General features: G+C 47.0%; 1 protein-coding gene across 1 annotated transcript; it reads right to left on the bottom strand.

The window, feature by feature from the left end:
• Positions 1-13,208: 13,208 nt before the first annotated feature.
• On the bottom strand, positions 13,209-16,009 carry LOC147118990 (uncharacterized). The gene has a single exon (XM_085984734.1). The coding sequence runs from the start codon at positions 14,217-14,219 to the stop codon at positions 13,386-13,388; it is 834 nt and encodes a 277-aa protein (XP_085840860.1). The 5' UTR covers positions 14,220-16,009; the 3' UTR covers positions 13,209-13,385.
• Positions 16,010-19,818: the final 3,809 nt, after the last annotated feature.

The raw sequence follows: 19,818 nt of genomic DNA, 5'->3' as shown, positions 1-19,818 counted from the left end.
TGGTGAACCTGTGGAATTCTCTGCCAGAGGGCGGTGGAGGCCAATTCATTCAATATATTCAAGAAGGAGTTAGATATATTTCTTGAGGCTAAAGGGATCAAGGGATATGGGGAGAAGGCAGGGACAGGGTACTGAATTTGGATGATCAGCCATGATCTCATTAAATGGCGGAGCAGGCTCGAGGGGCCGAATGGCCAACTCCTGCCTTCTATGTTTCTAAGCAGGAGTCGGCCATTTTGTCGTTCCAGCCTGCTCCGCCATTCAATAAGATCCTGGCTGATCTTCTACCTCATCTCCACTTTCCTGAACTATCCCCATATCCCTTGATTCCCTTAATATTCAAAAATCTATCGATCTGTGTCTTGAATATACTCCACGACTGAGCCTCCACAGCCCTCTGGGGTGGAGAATTCCAAAGATTCACCGCCCTCGGAGTGAAGAAGTTTCTTCTCATCAGTCAGCTGTGGCTCAGTTGGCAGCTTGTCTCTGGGTCAAAGGTTGTGGGTTCACGTCCCACTCCAGGGACTTGAGCACATCAATCTAGGCTAACCCTCCAGTGCAGTGCTGAGAGAGTGCGGCACTGTCAGAGTGGCCGTCTTTCAGATGAGATGTTAAATCGAGGCCCCGTCTGCTCTCTCAGGTGGACGTAAAAGATCCCATGGCACTATTTCAAAGGCGAGCAGGGGAGTTATCCCCGGTGTCCTGGCCAATATTTATCCCTCAATCAACATAACACAAAAAACAGATTATCTGGTTATGATCACATTGCTGTTTGTGGGAGCTTGCGGTGCGCAAATTGTCTGCCACATTTCCTACATTACAACAGTGCCTACACTCCAAAAGTACTTCATTGGCTGTAAAGCGCTTTGAGACGTCTGGTGGTCATGAAAGTCGCTATATAAATGCAAGTCTTTCTTTTTCTTTCTAAATGGCCGATCCCTTATTCTGAGACTGTGACCCCTGGTTCTAGACTCCCCAGACAGAGGAAACATCCTCCCTGCATCTACTCTGTCAAGCCCTGTAAGAATTTTGTACGTTTCAATGAAATCACCTCTCATTCTTCTAAACTCTAGAGAATATAGGCCTAGTCTACTCAACCTCTCCTCATAGGACAACCCTCTCATCCCAGGAACCAGTCTGGTGAACCTTTGCTGCACTCCCTCTATGGCAAGTATATCCTTCCTTAGGTAAGGAGACCAAAACTGTACACAATACTCCAGGTATGGTCTCACCAGGGCCCTATATAATTGCAGTAAGACATCTTTACTCTTATACTCAAATCCTCTTGTAATAAAGGCCAACATACCATTTGCTTTCCTGATTGCTTGTTGTACCTGCATGTTAACTTTCAGTGATTCGTGTACAAGGACACCAAGGTCCCTCTGAACACCAACATTTCCCAATCTCTTACCATTTAAAAAATACTGTTTTTCTATTTTCCTACCAAAGTGGATAACTTCACATTTCTCCGTGTTATATTTCATTTGCCATATTTTTGCTACTCACTTAGCCTGTCTATATCCCCTTGAAGCCTCCTTGCATCCTATGTCGTATACAGCCACACACATAAATGCGATGGAAAGATGGCTCCCAACTTCCCTTAACTCCAACCCTCTGATTCCTGTTTTGTAGCCATCTTTCCATCCATTCTTCTGCCTGGCCCTTCACTCCACACGGCCTGACCTTGGTCATCTTCTAGATCTTACATACTGTTATGGATAGCAAGCTGGTTACAAAACAGAAAACAGAGAGTAGGGGTTAGGAGTAGCTACTCAGACTGGCAAAAGGTGGGAAGTGGTGTTTCACAGGCTGGGCCCACTGTTTACATAAACGATTTGTACTCAGGAATCAGAAGAACAATTTCAAAATTTGTTGTTGGCACCAAGTTGGAGGATAAAGTTAATACTGAGGAACACTGTGACAAAATACAAGAATATATTAATACCTTTGCAGAATGGGTGTGTAATTGACAAATGAATATCAATATAGATAAGTGTGAGGTGGTGTATTTTGGTAGGAAGAATGAGGAGGCCACATACTACTTGGAAATTAAGAGTCTAAATGGGGTAGAGGAGCAAAGTGATCTCGGGGTCCAGATACACAAATCACTAATAGTAACAATGCAGGTTAATAAGGCCATAAAATAAGCAAACCAAGCACTGGGGCTCATTTCTAAAGGGATAGAATTTAACAGCAGAGAAGTTATGTTAAACTGGTATTGAAACTTAGTTAGACCACACTTGGAATAGTGTGAACAGTTTTGGTCTCCATATTACAAAAAGTAGAGACACTGGAGAAGGTGCAAAAAAGACTTGGCCTGTCTATATCCCCCTGAAGCCTCCCTCTGTACCCAGGTCCCTCTGTACATCAGCATTTCCCAATCTATCACCATTTAATTAAATAATACTCTGCCTTTCTGTTTTTCCTACCGAAGTGGATAACTTCACATTTATCCATGTCATACTGCATCTGCCATGTATTTGCCCACTCTCTCAACTTGTCTAAATCGCCTTGAAGCCTCTTTGCATCCTCCTCACAACTCACAATCCCAACTAATTTCGAGTCGTCAGCAAACTTGGAAATATTACATTTGGTCCCATCATCCAAATCATTGATGTAGATTGTGAATAGCTGGGGCCCAAGCACTGATCCTTGTGATATCCCACTAGTTACAGCCTGCCAACCTGAAAATGACCCATTTATTCCTACTCTCTGTTTTCTGTCCGTTAACCAATCCTCAATCCATGCTAGTATATTACCCCCAATCCCATAAGTCCTAATTTTGTTTCTTAGGCAGTCCCTCAGAACCGAGGATGACTTGCTTCCACATTAAAAATGAGTTCTCAGGTGACTGATGAGTCCATGCGGGACCTACAGTCTCTGTCACAGGTGGGGCAGACGGTGGTTGAAGGGGCGGGTGGGTGGGGAACTTGGGTTGACGTGCGCTCCTTGTGCTGCCTGCGCTTGGCTTCCGCTTGCTACCGGCGAAGAGACTCGAGGTGTTCGGCGCCTTCCCGGATGCTTCTCTTACACTTTGTGCGGTCTTGGGCCAGGGATTCCCAGGTGTCGGTGGGGATGTTACACTTTTTCAAGGAGGCTTTGAGGGTGTCCTTGAAGCGTTTCCTCTGCCCACCTGGGGCTCTCTTGCCGTGCCGGAGCTCTGAATAGAGCGCTTGTTTTGGGAATCTCGTATCGGGCATGCGGACGATGTGAGCATGGTCAAAGTTTCGATGCTGGGGATGTTGGCCTGAGCAAGAACACCGATGTTGGTGTGCCTATCCTGCCAATGGATTTGCAGGATCTTGTGGAGGCAGCGTTGGTGGTACCTCTCCAGTGCTTTGAGGTGCCTGCTGTACATGGTCCATGTCTCTGAGGCATACAGCAAGGTGGGTATCACAGCTGCTCTGCAGACCATGAGCTTAGTGCCAGGTTTGAGGTCCTAGTCTTCAAACACTCTCTTCCTCAGGCGACCGAAGGCTGCACTGGCGCACTGAAGGCGGTGTTGGACTTCGTCGCCGATGTCTGCCCTTGTTGACAGTAGGCTCCCGAGGTATGGAAAGTGGTCCACGTTGTCCAAGGCCTTGTCGTGGATTTTGATAATCGGGGAGCAGTACTGTGTGGCGGGAGCAGGTTGGTCGAGGACCTTTGTCTTACGGATGTTTAGTGCAAGGCCCATGCTTCGTACGTTCCAGTGAAGGTGTTGACGATGGTTTGGAGTTGACCTCTGAGTGAGCGCAGACGCAAGCATCGTCTGCATACTATAATTCGACGACAGAGGGTGGGACAACCTTGGATCTGGACTGGAGGAGACGGAGGTTGAACAGTTTCCCGTTTGTTCTGTAAATTAGCTCCACTCCAGTGGGGAGCTTACTGAGGGCGAGATGAAGCATTGCAGCAAGGAAGATCGAGAAGAGCGTTGGTGCGATGACACAGCCTTGCTTGACCCCGGTCCGTACATGAATTGGGTCTGTGGTGGAACCGTTGGTCAGGATCACGGCTTGCATGTCGTCGTGAAGCAGGCGGAGGATGGTGACAAACTTTTGAGGGCAGCCGAATTTGAGGATACTCCATAATCCCTCACGGTTGACAGTGTCGAAGGCCTTTGTGAGATCAAAGGCGGCCATGTACAGCGGTTGGTGCTGTTCCCTGCATTTTTCTTGTAGTTGACGCGTGGTGAAGATCATGTCCATTGTGCCCCTTAGTGGGCGGAATCCGCATTGCGACTCTGGGAGGAGCTCTTTGGCCACTGGGAGAAGGTGATTGAGGAGGATTCTTGTGATGACTTTCCCTGTGGCAGACAGCAGGGAAACTCCTCTGTAATTACCGCAATCGGACTGGTCACCTTTCTTGAAGATGGTCACAATTACGGCATCTCTGAGATCTGGAAGGAGGAGAGCATGCCAGGCGATAAGAGAAATTCGTTCATGAATTCGCGCCAGTAGTGCTTTTATTTAATAACCTCTTGTGTGACACCTTATCGAATGCTTTGTGAAAATCTAAATACACCACATCCACTGGTTCCCCCTGATCTATTCTGCTAGTTGCAACCTCAAAAAAACACGAACAGATTTGTCAAACATGATTTCCCTTTCATAAATCTGTGTTGACTCTGCCCAATCTTATTATTATTTTCTAAGTGCCCTGTTACCATGTCCTTAACAATAGATTCTAGCATTTTCCCTACTACGGATGCCAGGCTAACAGGTCTGTCGTTCCCTGTTTTCTCACTCCCTCCTTTCAACAACAAGTTATTTTACAACTTCCAAAAAAAATATATTCCACTGAGGAAAAAAGGGTGTAAAAGAAGATAGCCATCCGTGGCTAAGTAAAGTAATTAAGGATAGTATTCGACTAAAAACAAGGGCATATAAGGTAGCCAAATCTAGTGGGAGGATGGAAGATTGGGAAGTCTTTAAAAGACAGCAAAAAATAACAAAAAGATTGATTAAGAAAGGGAAGATAGATTATGAAAGTAAATTAGCAAAAAATATAAAAACAGACAGTAAAAGTTTCTATAGTTATATAAAAAGAAAAAGGGTGGCTAAAGTAAATGTTGGTCCCTTAGAGGATGAGACCGGGAAATTAATGGTGGGAAACATGGAGATGGCAAAAACACTGAACAATTATTTTGTATCAGTCTTTACAGTAGAGGACACTAAGAATATCCCAACACTGGACAAACAGGGGGCTCTAGGGGGGGAGGAACTAAATACAATTAAAATCACTAAGGAAGTGGTACTTGGTAAAATAATGGGACTCAAGGCGGATAAATCCCCTGGACCTGATGGCTTGCATCCTAGGGTCTTGAGGGAAGTAGCGGTAGGGATTGTGGATGCATTGGTAATAATTTTCCAAAACTCACTGGACTCAGCAAAGGTCCCGGCAGATTGGAAAACTGCTAATGTAACACCCTTATTTAAAAAGGGTAGTAGGCAGAAGGCTGGAAACTATAGACCGGTTAGCCTAACATCTGTGGTTGGTAAAATGTTAGAGTCCATTATTAAGGAGACAGTAACGGGACATTTGGATAAACATAATTTAATAGGGCAAACTCAGCATGGTTTCATGAAGGGGAAGTCATGTTTAACAAACTTGCTTGAGTTTTTTGAGGAAGTAACATACAGGGTGGATAAAGGGGAACCAGTGGACGTAGTGTATTTAGACTTCCAAAAGGCATTTGACAAGGTGCCACACAAAAGATTATTGCTCAAGATAAAAAATCACGGGATTGGGGGTAATATTCTGGCGTGGGTGGAGGATTGGCTCTCTAACAGAAAGCAGAGAGTTGGGATAAATGGTTCGTTCTCAGATTGGCAACCAGTAACTAGTGGTGTTCCGCAGGGGTCAGTGCTGGGTCCCCAACTCTTTACAATCTATATTAACGATTTGGAGGAGGGGACCGAGTGTAACATATCAAAGTTTGCAGATGATACAAAGATGGGACGGAAAGTAGTGAGTGAGGAGGACATAAAAAACCTGCAAAGGGACATAGACAGGCTAAGTAAGTGGGCAGAGATTTGGCAGATGGAATACAATACTGGAAAGTGTGAGGTTATGCACTTTGGCAGGAAAAATCATAGAGCAAGTTATTATCTTAATGGCAAGAAACTGGAAAGTACTGTAGTACAAAGGGATCTGGGGGTCCTGGTGCACGAAACTCAAAAAGTTAGTATGCAGGTGCAGCAAGTGATTAAGAAGGCCAATGGAATGTTGGCTTTTATTGCTAGGGGGTTGGAATATAAAAACAGGGAGGTATTGCTGCAGTTGTACAAGGTTTGGTGAGGCCGCACCTGGAATACTGCATACAGTTTTGGTGTCCATACTTAAGAAAAGACATACTTGCTCTCGAGTCAGTACAAAGAAGGTTCACTCGGTTAATCCCGGGAATGAGGGGGTGGTCATATGAGGAGAGGTTGAGTAGATTGGGACTCTACTCATTGGAGTTCAGAAGAATGAGAGGCGATCTTATTGAAACATATAAGATTGTGAAGGGGCTTGATCGGGTGGATGCGGTGAGGATGTTCCCAATGATGGGTGAAACTAGAACTAGGGGGCATAATCTTAAAATAAGGGGCTGCTCATTCAAAACTGAGATGAGGAGAAACTTCTTCACTCAGAGGGTGGTAGGTTTGTGGAATTTGCTGCCCCAGAAAGCTGTGGAAGCTACATCATTAAATACATTTAAAAGAGAAATAGATAGTTTCCTAGAAGTAAAGGGAATTAAGGGTTACGGGGAGCGGGCAGGAAATTGGACATGAGTCTAGGTTCGGAATGGTCATGGCCCTGTGGGTAGTGGAGTGGGCCCAGGGGCCGTGTAGCCTTGTTCTGCTCCTACTGTGTTCTAATTCTGTTAGATTTCAGGAGATGGTTTTATTCCTGTTCCTGGCTGGGGTGGAGATCGCCTTTACAGAAGGTAAGTACTGTAGAAAATAAAGGGACAGAGTGATCTCCTGGAAGAATTTCGATCGCCTAGATGGGTCGGAGAGGAATTTCCCAGATTTTTTTCTCCCAAATTGGCCATTGGGTCTTTATCTGGTTTTTCGCCTCTCCCGGGAGATCACATGGGTTCGGGTGGATGCAGAGTGATAGAAGATTTGAGGTTAGGATCAGATCAGCCATGATCTTATTGAATGGCGGAGCAGGCTCGAGGGGCCGATTGGCCTACTCCTGCTCCTATTTCTTATGTTATGTTCTAACAACAACTTGTATTTATATAGCACCTTTAAGCATCCCAAGGCACTGCACAGGAGTATTGTAAGACAGAAAATTTGACACCGAGCCACATAAGGATAAATTTTGGAAGGTTACCGAAAGCTTGGTCAAAGAGGTAGGTTTTCAGGAGCATTTTAAAGGAGGAAAGAGAGGTAGTGAGGCAGGGGATTCCAGAGCTTAGGGCCGAGGCAGCAGAAGGCACGGCCACCAATGGTTGAGTGATTATAATCAGGGATGCTCAAAAGGGCAGAATTAGAGGAGCGCAGATATCGCGGGGCTGAAGGAATTACAGAGATAGGGAGGGCCGAGGCCATGGAGGGATTTGAAAATAAGGATGAGAATTTTGAAATTGAGGTGTTGCTTAACTGGGAGTCAATGTAGGTCAGCGAGCACAGGAGAGATGGGCGAACGGGAATGGTGCGAGTTAGGACACGGGCAGCCGAGTTTTGGATGACCTCAAGTTTACGTAGGGTGGAATGTGGGAGGCCAGCCAGGAGTGCATTGGAATAGTCAAGTTTAGAGGTAACAAAGGCATGGATGAGGGTTTCAGCAGTGGATGAGCTGAGGCAAGGGCCGAGATGGGCGATGTTACAGAGGTGGAAATAGGCGGTCTTTCTTAAATAGTGGAGTTACATTTGGTACCTTCCAATCCGCGGGAACCATTCTAGAATCTGGAATTTTGGAAAATGACAACCAATGCATCCACTATCTCTTTGGCCACCTCTTTCAAAACCCTAGGATGTAGGCCATCAGGTCCAGGGGATTTATTGGCTTTCAGTCCTGACTTTGGTTTGTAAAGAAGTCTCTCATGCAATACTTTGTCAAAGGCCTTTTGGATGTCCAGGTACACTACACCATTTAATTCGGGATACACCCCATTTAATTCGGGACGTCGTCTCTTTCAAAAAAGTCTAAGAAGTTGGTTAAAGAAGATCTATCTATTAACGCTGATTCTCTCTCCACAGATGCTGCCTGATCTGCTGAGTATTTCCTGTTTTTATTTATAATGGAGAAGGGTGAAGCTGTGTCTGTCCCTTTAACGGCAGCTGCCCAGACACAGGGTGCTGTCCCTTTAAGAATGAGTGACGGGGACAATCCAGATTCCTCTTTCAGGTTTTCTGGGGATGTCAGGAGCCCAGCGCGCAGGTGTGGGACAGGCTCTGCGCGGTCGCTGGGTGGAGCTGCAGGTCAGCGGGGTCGGGAGATTAATAAACTGCGGGTAGGCCGCGCCACAGGGCTTAAAAAGTTGGAGAACGGCCTCAGGCCCGAATGAGATCCAGCGGCCCGGTCTGTGTTCAACCGGATGGCAGCGGTGAGGCTTTTTCTTGGCGACAGGCCTGGGTTACGCGCCACCATCTTGGTGGAGGAAAGACAGACCGGTTCCACCTGCAGCAGGGCGCATGCGTGGCCATCTTGGTACAGAGAGTGGGCGGGGCTTCAGGGTCCCAGTGACCAGGAGAGACAATCATTGACTCATTGATTCTATTCTCACTCTGCACACAGCGGTTGTAGAATTGAACCCAACCAGAGTAGAGGGAGGGGGAAACTGGGAGTGGAGGAAAGAAATGTTGGAGATGGTGCGATGGGTTTGGATTTCAGCACAGGGAGGAGGGAGAGTGTGTGGGACGGGGATTTACAGCTTTGGGGGAGCAAGAGAGGAAAGAATGTTCCATAGAAACTAGAATTGTCTGTTCTGAATTTCTATCCTGTATTTACAGTGATGACTTTTGTAAACTCCTTTTACAGGCTGTTAGAAGGGGAGGATTTGCAGACATGAAACTCAAACCAAATATCACGTCAAGATCTGACAGTCACTCAATTCATCAGGACCTGAATATCATCGGCCCTTGAATGTGGAAGGAGGAATGTTTGTCTGTTCTGTCTGTGGGAAAAGATTTCAAACATCAGTGTGACTGGAAAAGCACCGAGACACACACACCCAAGTGAGTGTTCCAGTGCACTGACTGTGGAAAGAGCTTTAACCAGTTACACAGCCTGAAAAAACATCACACCGTTCACAGAGGGGAGAAACCGTACACGTGTTCTGTGTGTGAACGAGGCTTCAACTGATCATCCAACCTGGAGAGACACAAGGACACCCGCACCACGGAGAAACCGTGGCAATGTGGGGATTGTGGGAAGGGATTCAAATTACCCATCCCAGCTGGAAACTCCGACACAGTCACACCGGGGAGAGACTGTTCACCGGCTCCGTGTGCGAGAAGGGATTCACTCACTCATCTGCCCTCCGATCACACCAGCGAGTTCACAGTGATGAGAGACCTTTTAAATGCACTGATTGTGGGAACTGCTTTAAAAGTTCTGAGGGACTAATTCAACATCAGCGAGTTCACACTGATGAGAGACCGTTCAGTTGCTCTCACTGCAGGAAGAGGTTCAGGCATTCTTGCAACCTCATTGTATACCAGCGAGTTCACACTGGGGAGAGGCCATTCACCTGCTCCATGTGTGGGAAGGGATTCACTCAGTCATCTAACCTGCTGAAACACCAGCGAGTTCATGATCGACTGCAGGGGTTGGATTCTGCTGATATTGCTGCTGTTAATCACATCCAGGACTGAACCACGTTCATTATGGTAGGTCGCGTTTGTTTCTGCTAATTTTAATAACTCCTATAACTGGGCTGGAGTTTAATATTTTGGTATGTCAAATAAATCAGCTTTGTTTCAAACACAGTGTGTCGAGTCCTTGATTTCTCCAAGAGAAGAGGAGACTAATTGATGTCCTGTTGTCGACTGCTCCATTTTTGGGCCTTTTCTCCTTTCTAACTCTAGATTATTTCACTTCTCATACCTTTGGTTACTTTCATGGACAAGTCCCAGCTCGCCATACATTCCAGAGTGCCTCTCCTAGCTATGGAGAGAGGATTGGTTAACGGGCAGAAAACAGAGAGTAGGGATAAACGGATCTATTTCAGGTTGGCAGTCTGTAACTAGTGGGGTGCCGCAAGGATCAGTGTTGGGGCCTCAGCTATTTACAATCTATATTAATGACCTAGATGAAGGGACCGAGTGTAATGTATCCAAGTTTGCTGGTGATACAAAGCTAGGTGGGACAGTAAGCTGTGAGGAGAACACAGAGTCTGCAAAGGGAGATAGATAGACTAAGTGAGTGGGCAGTAAGGTGGCAGATGGAGTATAATGTAGGGAAATGTGAGGTTATTCACTTTGGTAGGAAGAATAGAAAAACTGAATATTTTTTAAATGGTGAGAAACTTTCAGATGTTGGTGTTCAGAGAGATTTGGGTGTCCTCATGAAAGAATCACAGAAAGCTAGCATGCAGGTACAGCAACCAATAAGGCAAATGGCATAGAAACATAGAAGTTAGGAGCAGGAGTGGGCCATTCGGCCCCTCGAGCCTGCTCCACCATTCAGTGAGATCATGGCTGATCATCCAAATTCAGTACCCTGTCCCTGCTTTCTCCCCATATCCCTGGGTCCCATTAGCCTTAAGAAAAATATCTTAATCCTTCTTAAATATAATTTAATGAATTGGCCTCAACTGTCTTCTGTGGTAGAGAATTCCACAGATTCACCACTCTCTGGGTGAAGAAATTCCTCCTCATCTCAGTCCTAAATGGCTTACCCCTTATCCACAGACTGTGACCCCTGGTTCTGGACTCCCCCACCATTGGGAACAGCCGTCCTGCATCTAGTCTGTCTAGTCCTGTTAGAATTTTATAAGTTTCAATGAGATCCCCTCTCCTTCTTCTAAACTCCAGCAACTATAAGCCTAATCGACCCAATCTCTCCTCATAAGTCATTCCTGCCATCCCAGGTATCAGTCTGGTGAATCTTCGCTGCACTCCCTCCATGGAAAGAACATCCTTCCTCAGATAAGGCGACCAAAACTGCACACAGTACTCCAGGTGTGGTCTCACCAAGGCCCTGTACAACTGCAGCAAGACATCCTTGTTCCTGTACTCAAATCCTCTCTCTATGAAGGCCAACATACAATTTGCCTTCTTTACCGCCTGCTGCACCTGCATGCTTACCTTCAGCGACTGGTGCACAAGGACACCCAGGTCTCGTTGCACTTCCCCTTTTCACAATCTATTGCCGTTCAGATAATAATCTGCCTTCCTGTTTTTGCTACCAAAGTGGATAACCTCACATTTATCCACATTATACTGCATCTGCCATATCGCCCAACCTGTCCAAATCATACTGGAGTTTCTCTGCATTCTCCTCACAGCACACATCCCCACCCAGCTTTGTGTCATCTGCAAACTTGGAGATATTACATCTAGTTCCCTCGTCTAGATCATTAATATATATTGTGAATAACTGGGGTCCTAGCACCGATCCCTGCGGTACCCGACTAGTCACTGCCTTCCACTCGGAAAAAGACTCGATGAGTGTGATAACAGACTCTCTCATGTGAATATAGAGCTGGAGTATTGGGTCGTGATGTGTTTGGTGTTCATCTTGTTGACTCTAAAATTTGAGTCTTGTTGTGAGCTTGATTATCTGGTGTCTGAAACCACAACGGATTGTTTTTCCACTGACTTTATTAACAGCATTGCAAAGATGCAGAGTATAGTTACCTGATTCGGAGAACAGGGATAATACAGTGGATTCAGAACTCTCTTCTCCCCAGGTCTGTTCTAACAAGCTGCGACTACACTGGTGATATTTATATTTAACTTGTTTACTACATTATTGATCTGGCCCTGCCCAAACCATAACCACAAGGATATCTGTGCATTGTTCTGACTGCGACCACAAGGCTGTGTCACTATCACACACACACACCGTTTCCTTCTTTCACATCTCCATACACAGACCATCTCTTTACACATCCCCTTTCTACACAATTGCAGCCGACATGAGGAAGGACGTGAGGCTCATTAAAAGACACACTCATTTCATGACAGCAAAAAGTTGCACTGGGACTAATCTTCAGTTATCCAGAACCAGGGGTCATAGTCTAAGGATAAGGGGTAAGCCATTTAGGACTGAAATGAGGAGGAACTTCTTCACCCAGAGAGAGTGGTGAACCTGTGGAATTCTCTGCCAGAGGGCGGTGGAGGGCAGTTCATTAAGTATATTCAAGAAAGAGTTAGATATATTTCTTAAGGCTAAAGGGATCAAGGGGTATGGGGAGAAGGCAGGGACAGGGTACCGAGTTTGGATGATCAGCCATGATCTCATTGAATGGCGGAGCAGGCTCGAAGGGCCGAATGGCCTACTCCTATCTTCTATGTTTCTATGTCTCTATATTACAGGCACAATGCAGAGTAAAGATGAGACTTGCATTTATACAGCCTCCTTCATGACCTCAGGACGTCCCAAAACACTTTACAGCCAATCAAGTACTTTTGAATCGTAGTCACTGTTGTAATGTAGAAAATGCGGCAGCCAATTTGCGCACAGCAAGCTCCCACAAACAGCAATGTGATAATGACCAGATCATCTGTTTTATTTTAGTGATAAATATTGGCCAGGACACCAGAGATCACTCCCATGCTCTTCTTCTCAATAGTGCCATGGGATCTTTTCCACCCGAGAGAGCAGACGGGGCCTCGGTTTAATGTTTCATCCAAAAGATGGCACTTCCGACAGTGCAGCACTCCATCAGTACTGCACAGGAGTGTCAGCCTACATTCTTGTGCTCAACTCTCTGGGGTGGGACTTGAACCCACAGCCTTCTGACTCAGGCGAGAGTGCTACCAACTGAGCCAAGGCTGATACAGCAGCACCTCAACACTGCCTCATCACCCTGCAAGCTTCTGTTAAATAGATTTGCTGAATAAATTTAAAACCAGGTTTGCAGGCGTGATGCTCTATTCACACATTGAAGGTGAGAGAAATGCTGTGGGGCACACACTAAGTCCAGTAGCTGAAAGTGATTAACAGACTGAGTTCGTATTCAGTGATCCCGGGCGTGTTACCGATACCTTCCCTGGATACCAAGGCTGGGAGAGGCACTCTGGAAGGTCCGGGGAGCTGGGACTTGTCCACGAGAGTAACCGGAGGTATGAGAACTGAAATAATCTAGAGTTCAAAAGGAGAAAAGGACCTACGATGGACATCAATTAGTCCCTTATCTTGGAGAAATAACAAACACAACACAGCCCAGTTATAGGGGTTAATAACATTGGTAGAAACAAACATAGGATGTGATTAACAGCAGAATCCTACCCCTACAGTCACTTATGAACTTGCTGGTGTCTCACCAGGTAAGATGATCGAGTGAATCCCTTCCCACACATGGAGCAGGTGAACGGATTCTCCTTGTGTGAACTTGGTGTGTCCGCAGGTTGGATGAAGTAGTGAATCCCTGCCCACACACAGCAGGTGAACAGCCTCTCTCCGCTGTGAGTGCGTTGGCGGGCCTCGAGACTGGATGATCGAGTGAATCCTTTCCCACACACGGAGCAGGTGAATGGCCTCTCCCTGGTGTGACTGCGTTGGTGTGTCTGCAGGTCCTTTGCGCTTTTAAAGCTCTTCTCACAGTCAGCACATTTAAAAGCTCTATCAAGGTGAACAAGTTGGTGTGTCAGCAGGTGGGATGACTGTGTAAATCCTTTTCCACACACGGAGCAGGTGAATATCCTCTCCCCAGTGTGAACCCCTTGGTGCGTTTGAAGATTGGATGCATGAGTGAATCCCTTCCCACATACAGAACAGATAAACAGCCTCTCCCCAGTGTGAACTCGCTGGTGTTGAATGAGGTGAGATGACTGCCTGAAGCTCTTCTCGCAGTGAGTACAACTGAATGGTCTCTCGTCAGTGTGAACAAGCTGATGTTTAATAAAATCTGCAGAGAGTTTAAAGCAGTTCCCACAGTCAGAGTATTTAAAAGGTCTCTCATCATTGTGGACTCGCTGGTGTAAATGGAGGCTGGACGACAGAGTGAATCCCTTCCCACACACGGAGCAGGTGAACGGCCTCTCCCTGGTGTGACTGCGTTGATGAGTTTTCAGCTCAGATGGGTAATTGAATTGCTTCCCACAATCCCCACATTTCCACAGTTTCTCCATGGTGCGGGTGTCCTTGTGTCTCTCCAGGTTGGACGATCAGTTGAAGCCTTGTCCACACACAGAACACGTGTACGGTTTCTCTCCGCTGTGAATGGTGGGATGTTTTTTCAGGCTGTGTAACTGGTTAAAGCTCTTTCCACAGTCAGTGCTTCTTCTTCTTCTTAGGAAGTCCCTCAGAACACTCTCACTCAGGTGTGTGTGTCTCAGTGCTTTTCCAGTCACACTGATGTTTGAAATCTTTTCCCACAGACAGAACAGGCAGACATTTCTCCTTCCACATTCAAAGGCCGATGATATTCAGGTCCTGATGAATGGAGTGACTCTGTCAGATCTTGATGTGATGTTTGGTTTGAGTTTGCTGTGTGTAAATGCTGCCCTTCTCTCAGCCTGTAAAAGGAGTTTACAAAAGCCATCACTGTGAGTCCAGGATAGAAATTGACAAGATTCTCTCCTCCTGGTTCCTGGCCAAGGGGGCCGCGCATGCGCCCTGCTGTTCCCTGAGCCTCTCAAGATGGCGGCCGTTACCCCGGGCCTGTCACCGGGAGAAAGCTCGTAGCTGCCGCCCCGCTCGGGGCAAACGCCCGGCCCGGAGGCTCTTGTTCGGGGCCTCAGGCCCACCCCGGGCTTGTGTGAAGCGGATAATGTTGAGTGTTTTAATAATGGGGCCTGGGGCCGCACTCAGGGTGTGAGCAGCCCGCGTCCCCCCAGGGTTCATTTTTTTTTTCATCCGTTACATAATAAATGAATTACATTCATTGACCAATTATGGTCAACAATATAAATACAACAATAAATTTTACAGGTAATTCAATAATATTTACAGTAGAAACTGCAACTATTTAATAAACCAAGAATCCGTACACGCCAGTCCAACTGGCATCGTTCAATCATTCATTCATTCCTCCATTTGTCCGTTTGTTCGCTCAAGCGTAAGTTCCATGTGCATGACTGCGTACATGTGTGCCGTTTCTATCTGCGTGCATGCCTATGTGTTCGTTCATCCGTCCGGCAGGCTTCACACTCACCAAGCGGGCCTTCATCCTGGGGAGCGAGGGCCCTTCATTCGGTCGAACGCAAGTTCCATTGTGTACGCGTGCGTGCATATATTTGTATCCGCATGCGTGCGTTCACTAGAGCGTTCGTTCGTTCGTTCGATTAAGGAAGGCTTTAACACTAAATAACACCACAATATACAAAATCCCACAACCATATTAAAAAATCACTTAAGACTTCAAGTAAACTACTTTTAACCAGAGCCCGAAACTTCTTCAACAAACAAGTAATACCAGTTCAACGCCAGTCCTATTGGCACTCTAATAACTCATCTTCACTTGATGTTATCCAACCATATAATGTCATAATCCTTATCCACAGTCTTCAACCTTTCCACAGAAAAGAAGCCAACCACTTTCTCAAATCCCGTAAAAGAAGAAAACGACTACTCAAATTCCCTTCTTCTTGCTGTTATCACTCACAGGACTCAACCATCAAGACATTCGTTACGCCTGGCCGATATTACTTTGTTTTGCCTTTTATCTTCCTTTTATTTTCCTTTTACTTTTTTACTTTTATCCCGTTCTCTTTTCCCATCTTATGGCTGTTCAAGCGCCATACTATCGATGGGAACAGTCTGTTTTTCCTCCAACAAAATGGCAGCGCACAAACCGGCCCCCGTCACCGAAACAAAGCCTCACAGCTGCCACCAGATGGAGCACAGGCGGGGCCGCTGGAACCCATTCGGGCCCGAGACCGTTCTTCAACTTTAGAAACCGTGCAGCATGCTCACCCACAGCATCTCCCGACTCCGCTTCTGGCGACCTGCCGCTCCGCCCTAGGTCCCCCGCCTGAGGTCCTCCGTGTTGGGCCTCCCGCCTAGGACACTATCCTCTGGGTCTTCCGCACTGTTGTTCAGGTTCAAAGGTGAACCCCGCCCCTCACACACTCCGATTGGTTGGAGGACCCGCCGCCCGCTCGGTCCTCCAGCCACGCCCCGCTCTTCCTATTGGTCCGGAGCTCCCGTCAATCACCCTGGCAGTGTGAGCTGAGCATGCGCGAACCTTGGCAGCAGTGCTGACACATCAGGTGAGAAGTCAGGGAGCGGGTTCATAAACCCCGGGGGGACGCGGGCCGCTCACACCCCGAGCTCAGGGAGCGGGTTCATGAACCCCGGGGGGACGCGGGCCGCTCACACCCCGAGCTCGGGGAGCGGGTTCATGAACCCCGGGGGGACGCGGGCCGCTCACACCCCGAGCTCAGGGAGCTGGTTCATGAACCCCGGGGGGACGCAGCCCGCTCACACCCCGGGCTCAGGGAGCGGGTTCATGAACCCCGGGGGGACGCGGCCCGCTCACACCCCGGGCTCAGGGAGCGGGTTCATGAACCCCGGGGGGACGCGGGCCGCTCACACCCCGAGCTCGGGGACCGGGTTCATAAACCCCGGGGGGACGCGGGCCGCTCACACCCCGAGCTCAGGGAGCGGGTTAAATTATTACACTGAGAAAGCAGCGTGAGTGTCGGAGCGCACTGTGGACAGGCTCTGCCCAGTGCTCATGGTAAAATAGTGAAATCTTTGCTATTCTGTTCTTCTACTTGATCGGCCCTTCCCTCAGACTGCTCAAGCAGGGCAGAGAGAAACAGAAATCTCCTGACAGAAGCAGCACCTGAAGTTACATTGAGTGAAACACAGTCTGCCCACAAGGTCCACACACAGGCTTCGTTGCTATAGAAACGATCACAACATTTATATCGGACCCAATGAAAGGTGTAATCAGAAACTGGCCTGGGCTCCTTTTACCAAGCTGCCGCCAATGACCTTCTCACAGACAGGCAGCAAATTCAACTGAAACTATTGTATTGGCAAACAGGTGACTGAATGCTCGTGTATTTCAACTGCTATATTCCAGGATATGTGAAATATATCTGAGTTTATATGAAGGTTTATACAGGGATCTTAATCTGCTCGCAAGTCAAATTATTTTCCCAATGCAATCGAGAGTAATCTTCAGGTAACTAGTGTATCTCTCATGGCGTTGCTCAGGGTGAATACAATCTGGGGTGGGGGTCAATGATTACTGTGATTGAAAAATGTTAAATGGTGATTTTATTATACACCATTATAGGAGTGTTAATATTATAGGGCTCAAATTCTATGAGCATGTGCAGATTTGCATAGAAGCTGTAATCAGTGGCCTTGATTATAATAAAAAATTCATCTAAGTATATTAAAAAAAACCAAAGATAAATAAATAAATAAACCCCGGGGGAAGGGGGGGACGCGGGCTGCTCACACCCCGAGTGCGGCCCCAGGCCCCATTATTAAAACACTCAACATTATCCGCCTCCCCACAACTACCCGCCAGTTTAAGACACAAACTCCGGGACAACCAGGAAGTGCTGGGAAATCCCCAGCGAGTCAGGGAGCGTCTGTAAATGGAGGAGAAATGGTGACTGGTCAGGGAGCGTCTGTAAATGGAGGAGAAATGGTGACTGGTCAGGGAGCGTCTGTAAATGGAGGAGAAATGGTGACTGGTCAGGGAGCGTCTGTAAATGGAGGAGAAATGGTGACTGGTCAGGGAGCATCTGTAAATGGAGGAGAAATGGTGACTGGTCAGGGAGCATCTGTAAATGGAGGAGAAATGGTGACTGGTCGGAGCATCTGTAAATGGAGGAGAAATGGGAACTGGTCAGGGAGCGTCTGTAAATGGAGGACAAATGGGGACTGGTCACGGAGCGTCTGTAAATGGAGGACTGGCAGCTCAATATTCTGGGGTACAGAATCTTCAGGCGAGACAGAGGGGGATGTAAAAGAGGAGGGGGTGTCGCAATATTAATCAAGGAGTCAATTACTGCAGTAAGGAGGGATGATATCTTAGCAGGTTCCTCTAATGAGGCCATATGGGTAGTACTTAAAAACAAAAAAGGGGGCAAGCACTTTGCTGGGAGTGTACTGTAGGCCCCCAAACAGTCAGGGGGAGATAGAGGAACAGATATGTAGGCAAATCTCAGAGAAGTGTAGAAATAATAGCGTAATAATAGTGGGGGATTTCAACTTCCCCAATATTAACTGAGATAGTCAGAGTGTGAAAGGCTTAGAGGGTGCGTCCTTTATGAGCCAGCATATAGAAAGTCCTACAAGAGAGGGGGCGGTACTGGACCTAATTCTAGGGAATGTAGCTGGGCAAGTGGTAGAAGTGTCCGTAGGAGAGCATTTTGGTGGCAGTGACCATAATTCGGTGAGATTTAAGGTAGTCATGGAAAAGAAGATGAACCAGAAATAAAGGTTCTAAATTGGGGGAAGGCCGATTTTAATATGATAAGGCAGGATCTGGCCAAAGTGGACTGGGATCAGCTACTTAGGAACATAGAAATATAGAAGATAGGAGCAGGTGTAGGCCATTCGGTCCCTCGAGCCTGCTCCGCCATTCAATGAGATCATGGCTGATCATCCAAATTCAGTACCCTGTCCCTGCCTTCTCCCCAGATCCTTTTAGCCTTAAGAAATATATCTAACTCCTTCTTCAATATATTTAATGAATTGGCCTCCATTGCATTCTGTGGTAGAGAATTCCACAGGCTCACAACTCTCGGGGTGAAGAAATTCCTCCTCATCTCTGTCCTAAATGGCTTACCACTTATCCTTAGACTGTGACCCCTGGTTCTGGACTCCCTGGCCATCGGGAACATCCTTCCTGCATCGAGTCTGTCTAGTCCTGTTAGAATTTTATAAGTTTCAATGAGATCCCCTCTCATTCTTCTAAACTCCAGCGAGTATAAGCCCAATCGACCCAATCTCTCCTCATACGTCATTCCTGCCATCCCAGGGTATCAGTCTGGTGAATCTTCGCTGCACTCCCTCCATGGCAAGAACACCCTTCCTCAGATAAGGCGACCAAAACTGCACACAAAACTCAAGATGTGGTCTCACCAAGGCCCTGTACAACTGCAGCAAGACATCCTTGTTCCTGTACTCGAACCCACTCGCTACGAAGGCCAACATGCCATTTGCCTTCTTAACCGCCTGCTGCACCTGCATGCTTACCTTCAGCGACTGGTACACAAGGACACCCAGGTCTCGTTGCACTTCCCCTTCTCCCGATCTATTGCCGTTCAGATAATAATCTGCCTTCCTGTTTTTGCCACCAAAGTGGATAACCTCGTGTTTATCCACGTTATATTGCATCTGCCATACATCTGCCCAATCACCCAACCTGTCCAAATCATACTGGAGTTTCTTGGCATCCTCCTCACAGCACACACGCCCACCCAGCTTTGTGTCGTCTGCAAACTTGGAGATATTACATCTAGTTCCCTCGTCTAGATCATTTATATATATTGTGAATAGCTGAGGTCCCAGGACCGATCCCTGCGGTACCCCACTAGTCACTGCCTGCCACTCGGAAAAAGAGCCATTTATTCCAACTCTTTGCTTCCTGTCTGCCAACCATTTCTTTATCCAAGTCGGTACGTTGCCCCCAATCCCATGTGCCTTAACTTTACACGCTAAGCTCTTATGCGGGACCTTATCAAAAGCCTTCTGAAAGTCCAAATACACCACATCCACTGGTTCTTCCTTATCTATTCTACCAGTTACATCCTCAAA

This window comes from Somniosus microcephalus, chromosome 4 (genome assembly GCF_052327205.1).
Source record: "Somniosus microcephalus isolate GS21.2 chromosome 4, FLI_Smic_1.0, whole genome shotgun sequence".
In the NCBI taxonomy this organism is placed as follows: Eukaryota; Metazoa; Chordata; class Chondrichthyes; order Squaliformes; family Somniosidae; genus Somniosus; species Somniosus microcephalus.
The sequence above is the reverse complement of the archived record's forward strand: the minus strand, read 5'-3'. Positions and strand labels throughout refer to the sequence as shown.

Bases quoted from the DNA above. Each gene is read 5' to 3' on its own strand.
- LOC147118990 (XM_085984734.1), bottom strand. From the start codon at position 14,219: ATGGAGAAACTGTGGAAATGTGGGGATTGTGGGAAGCAATTCAATTAC.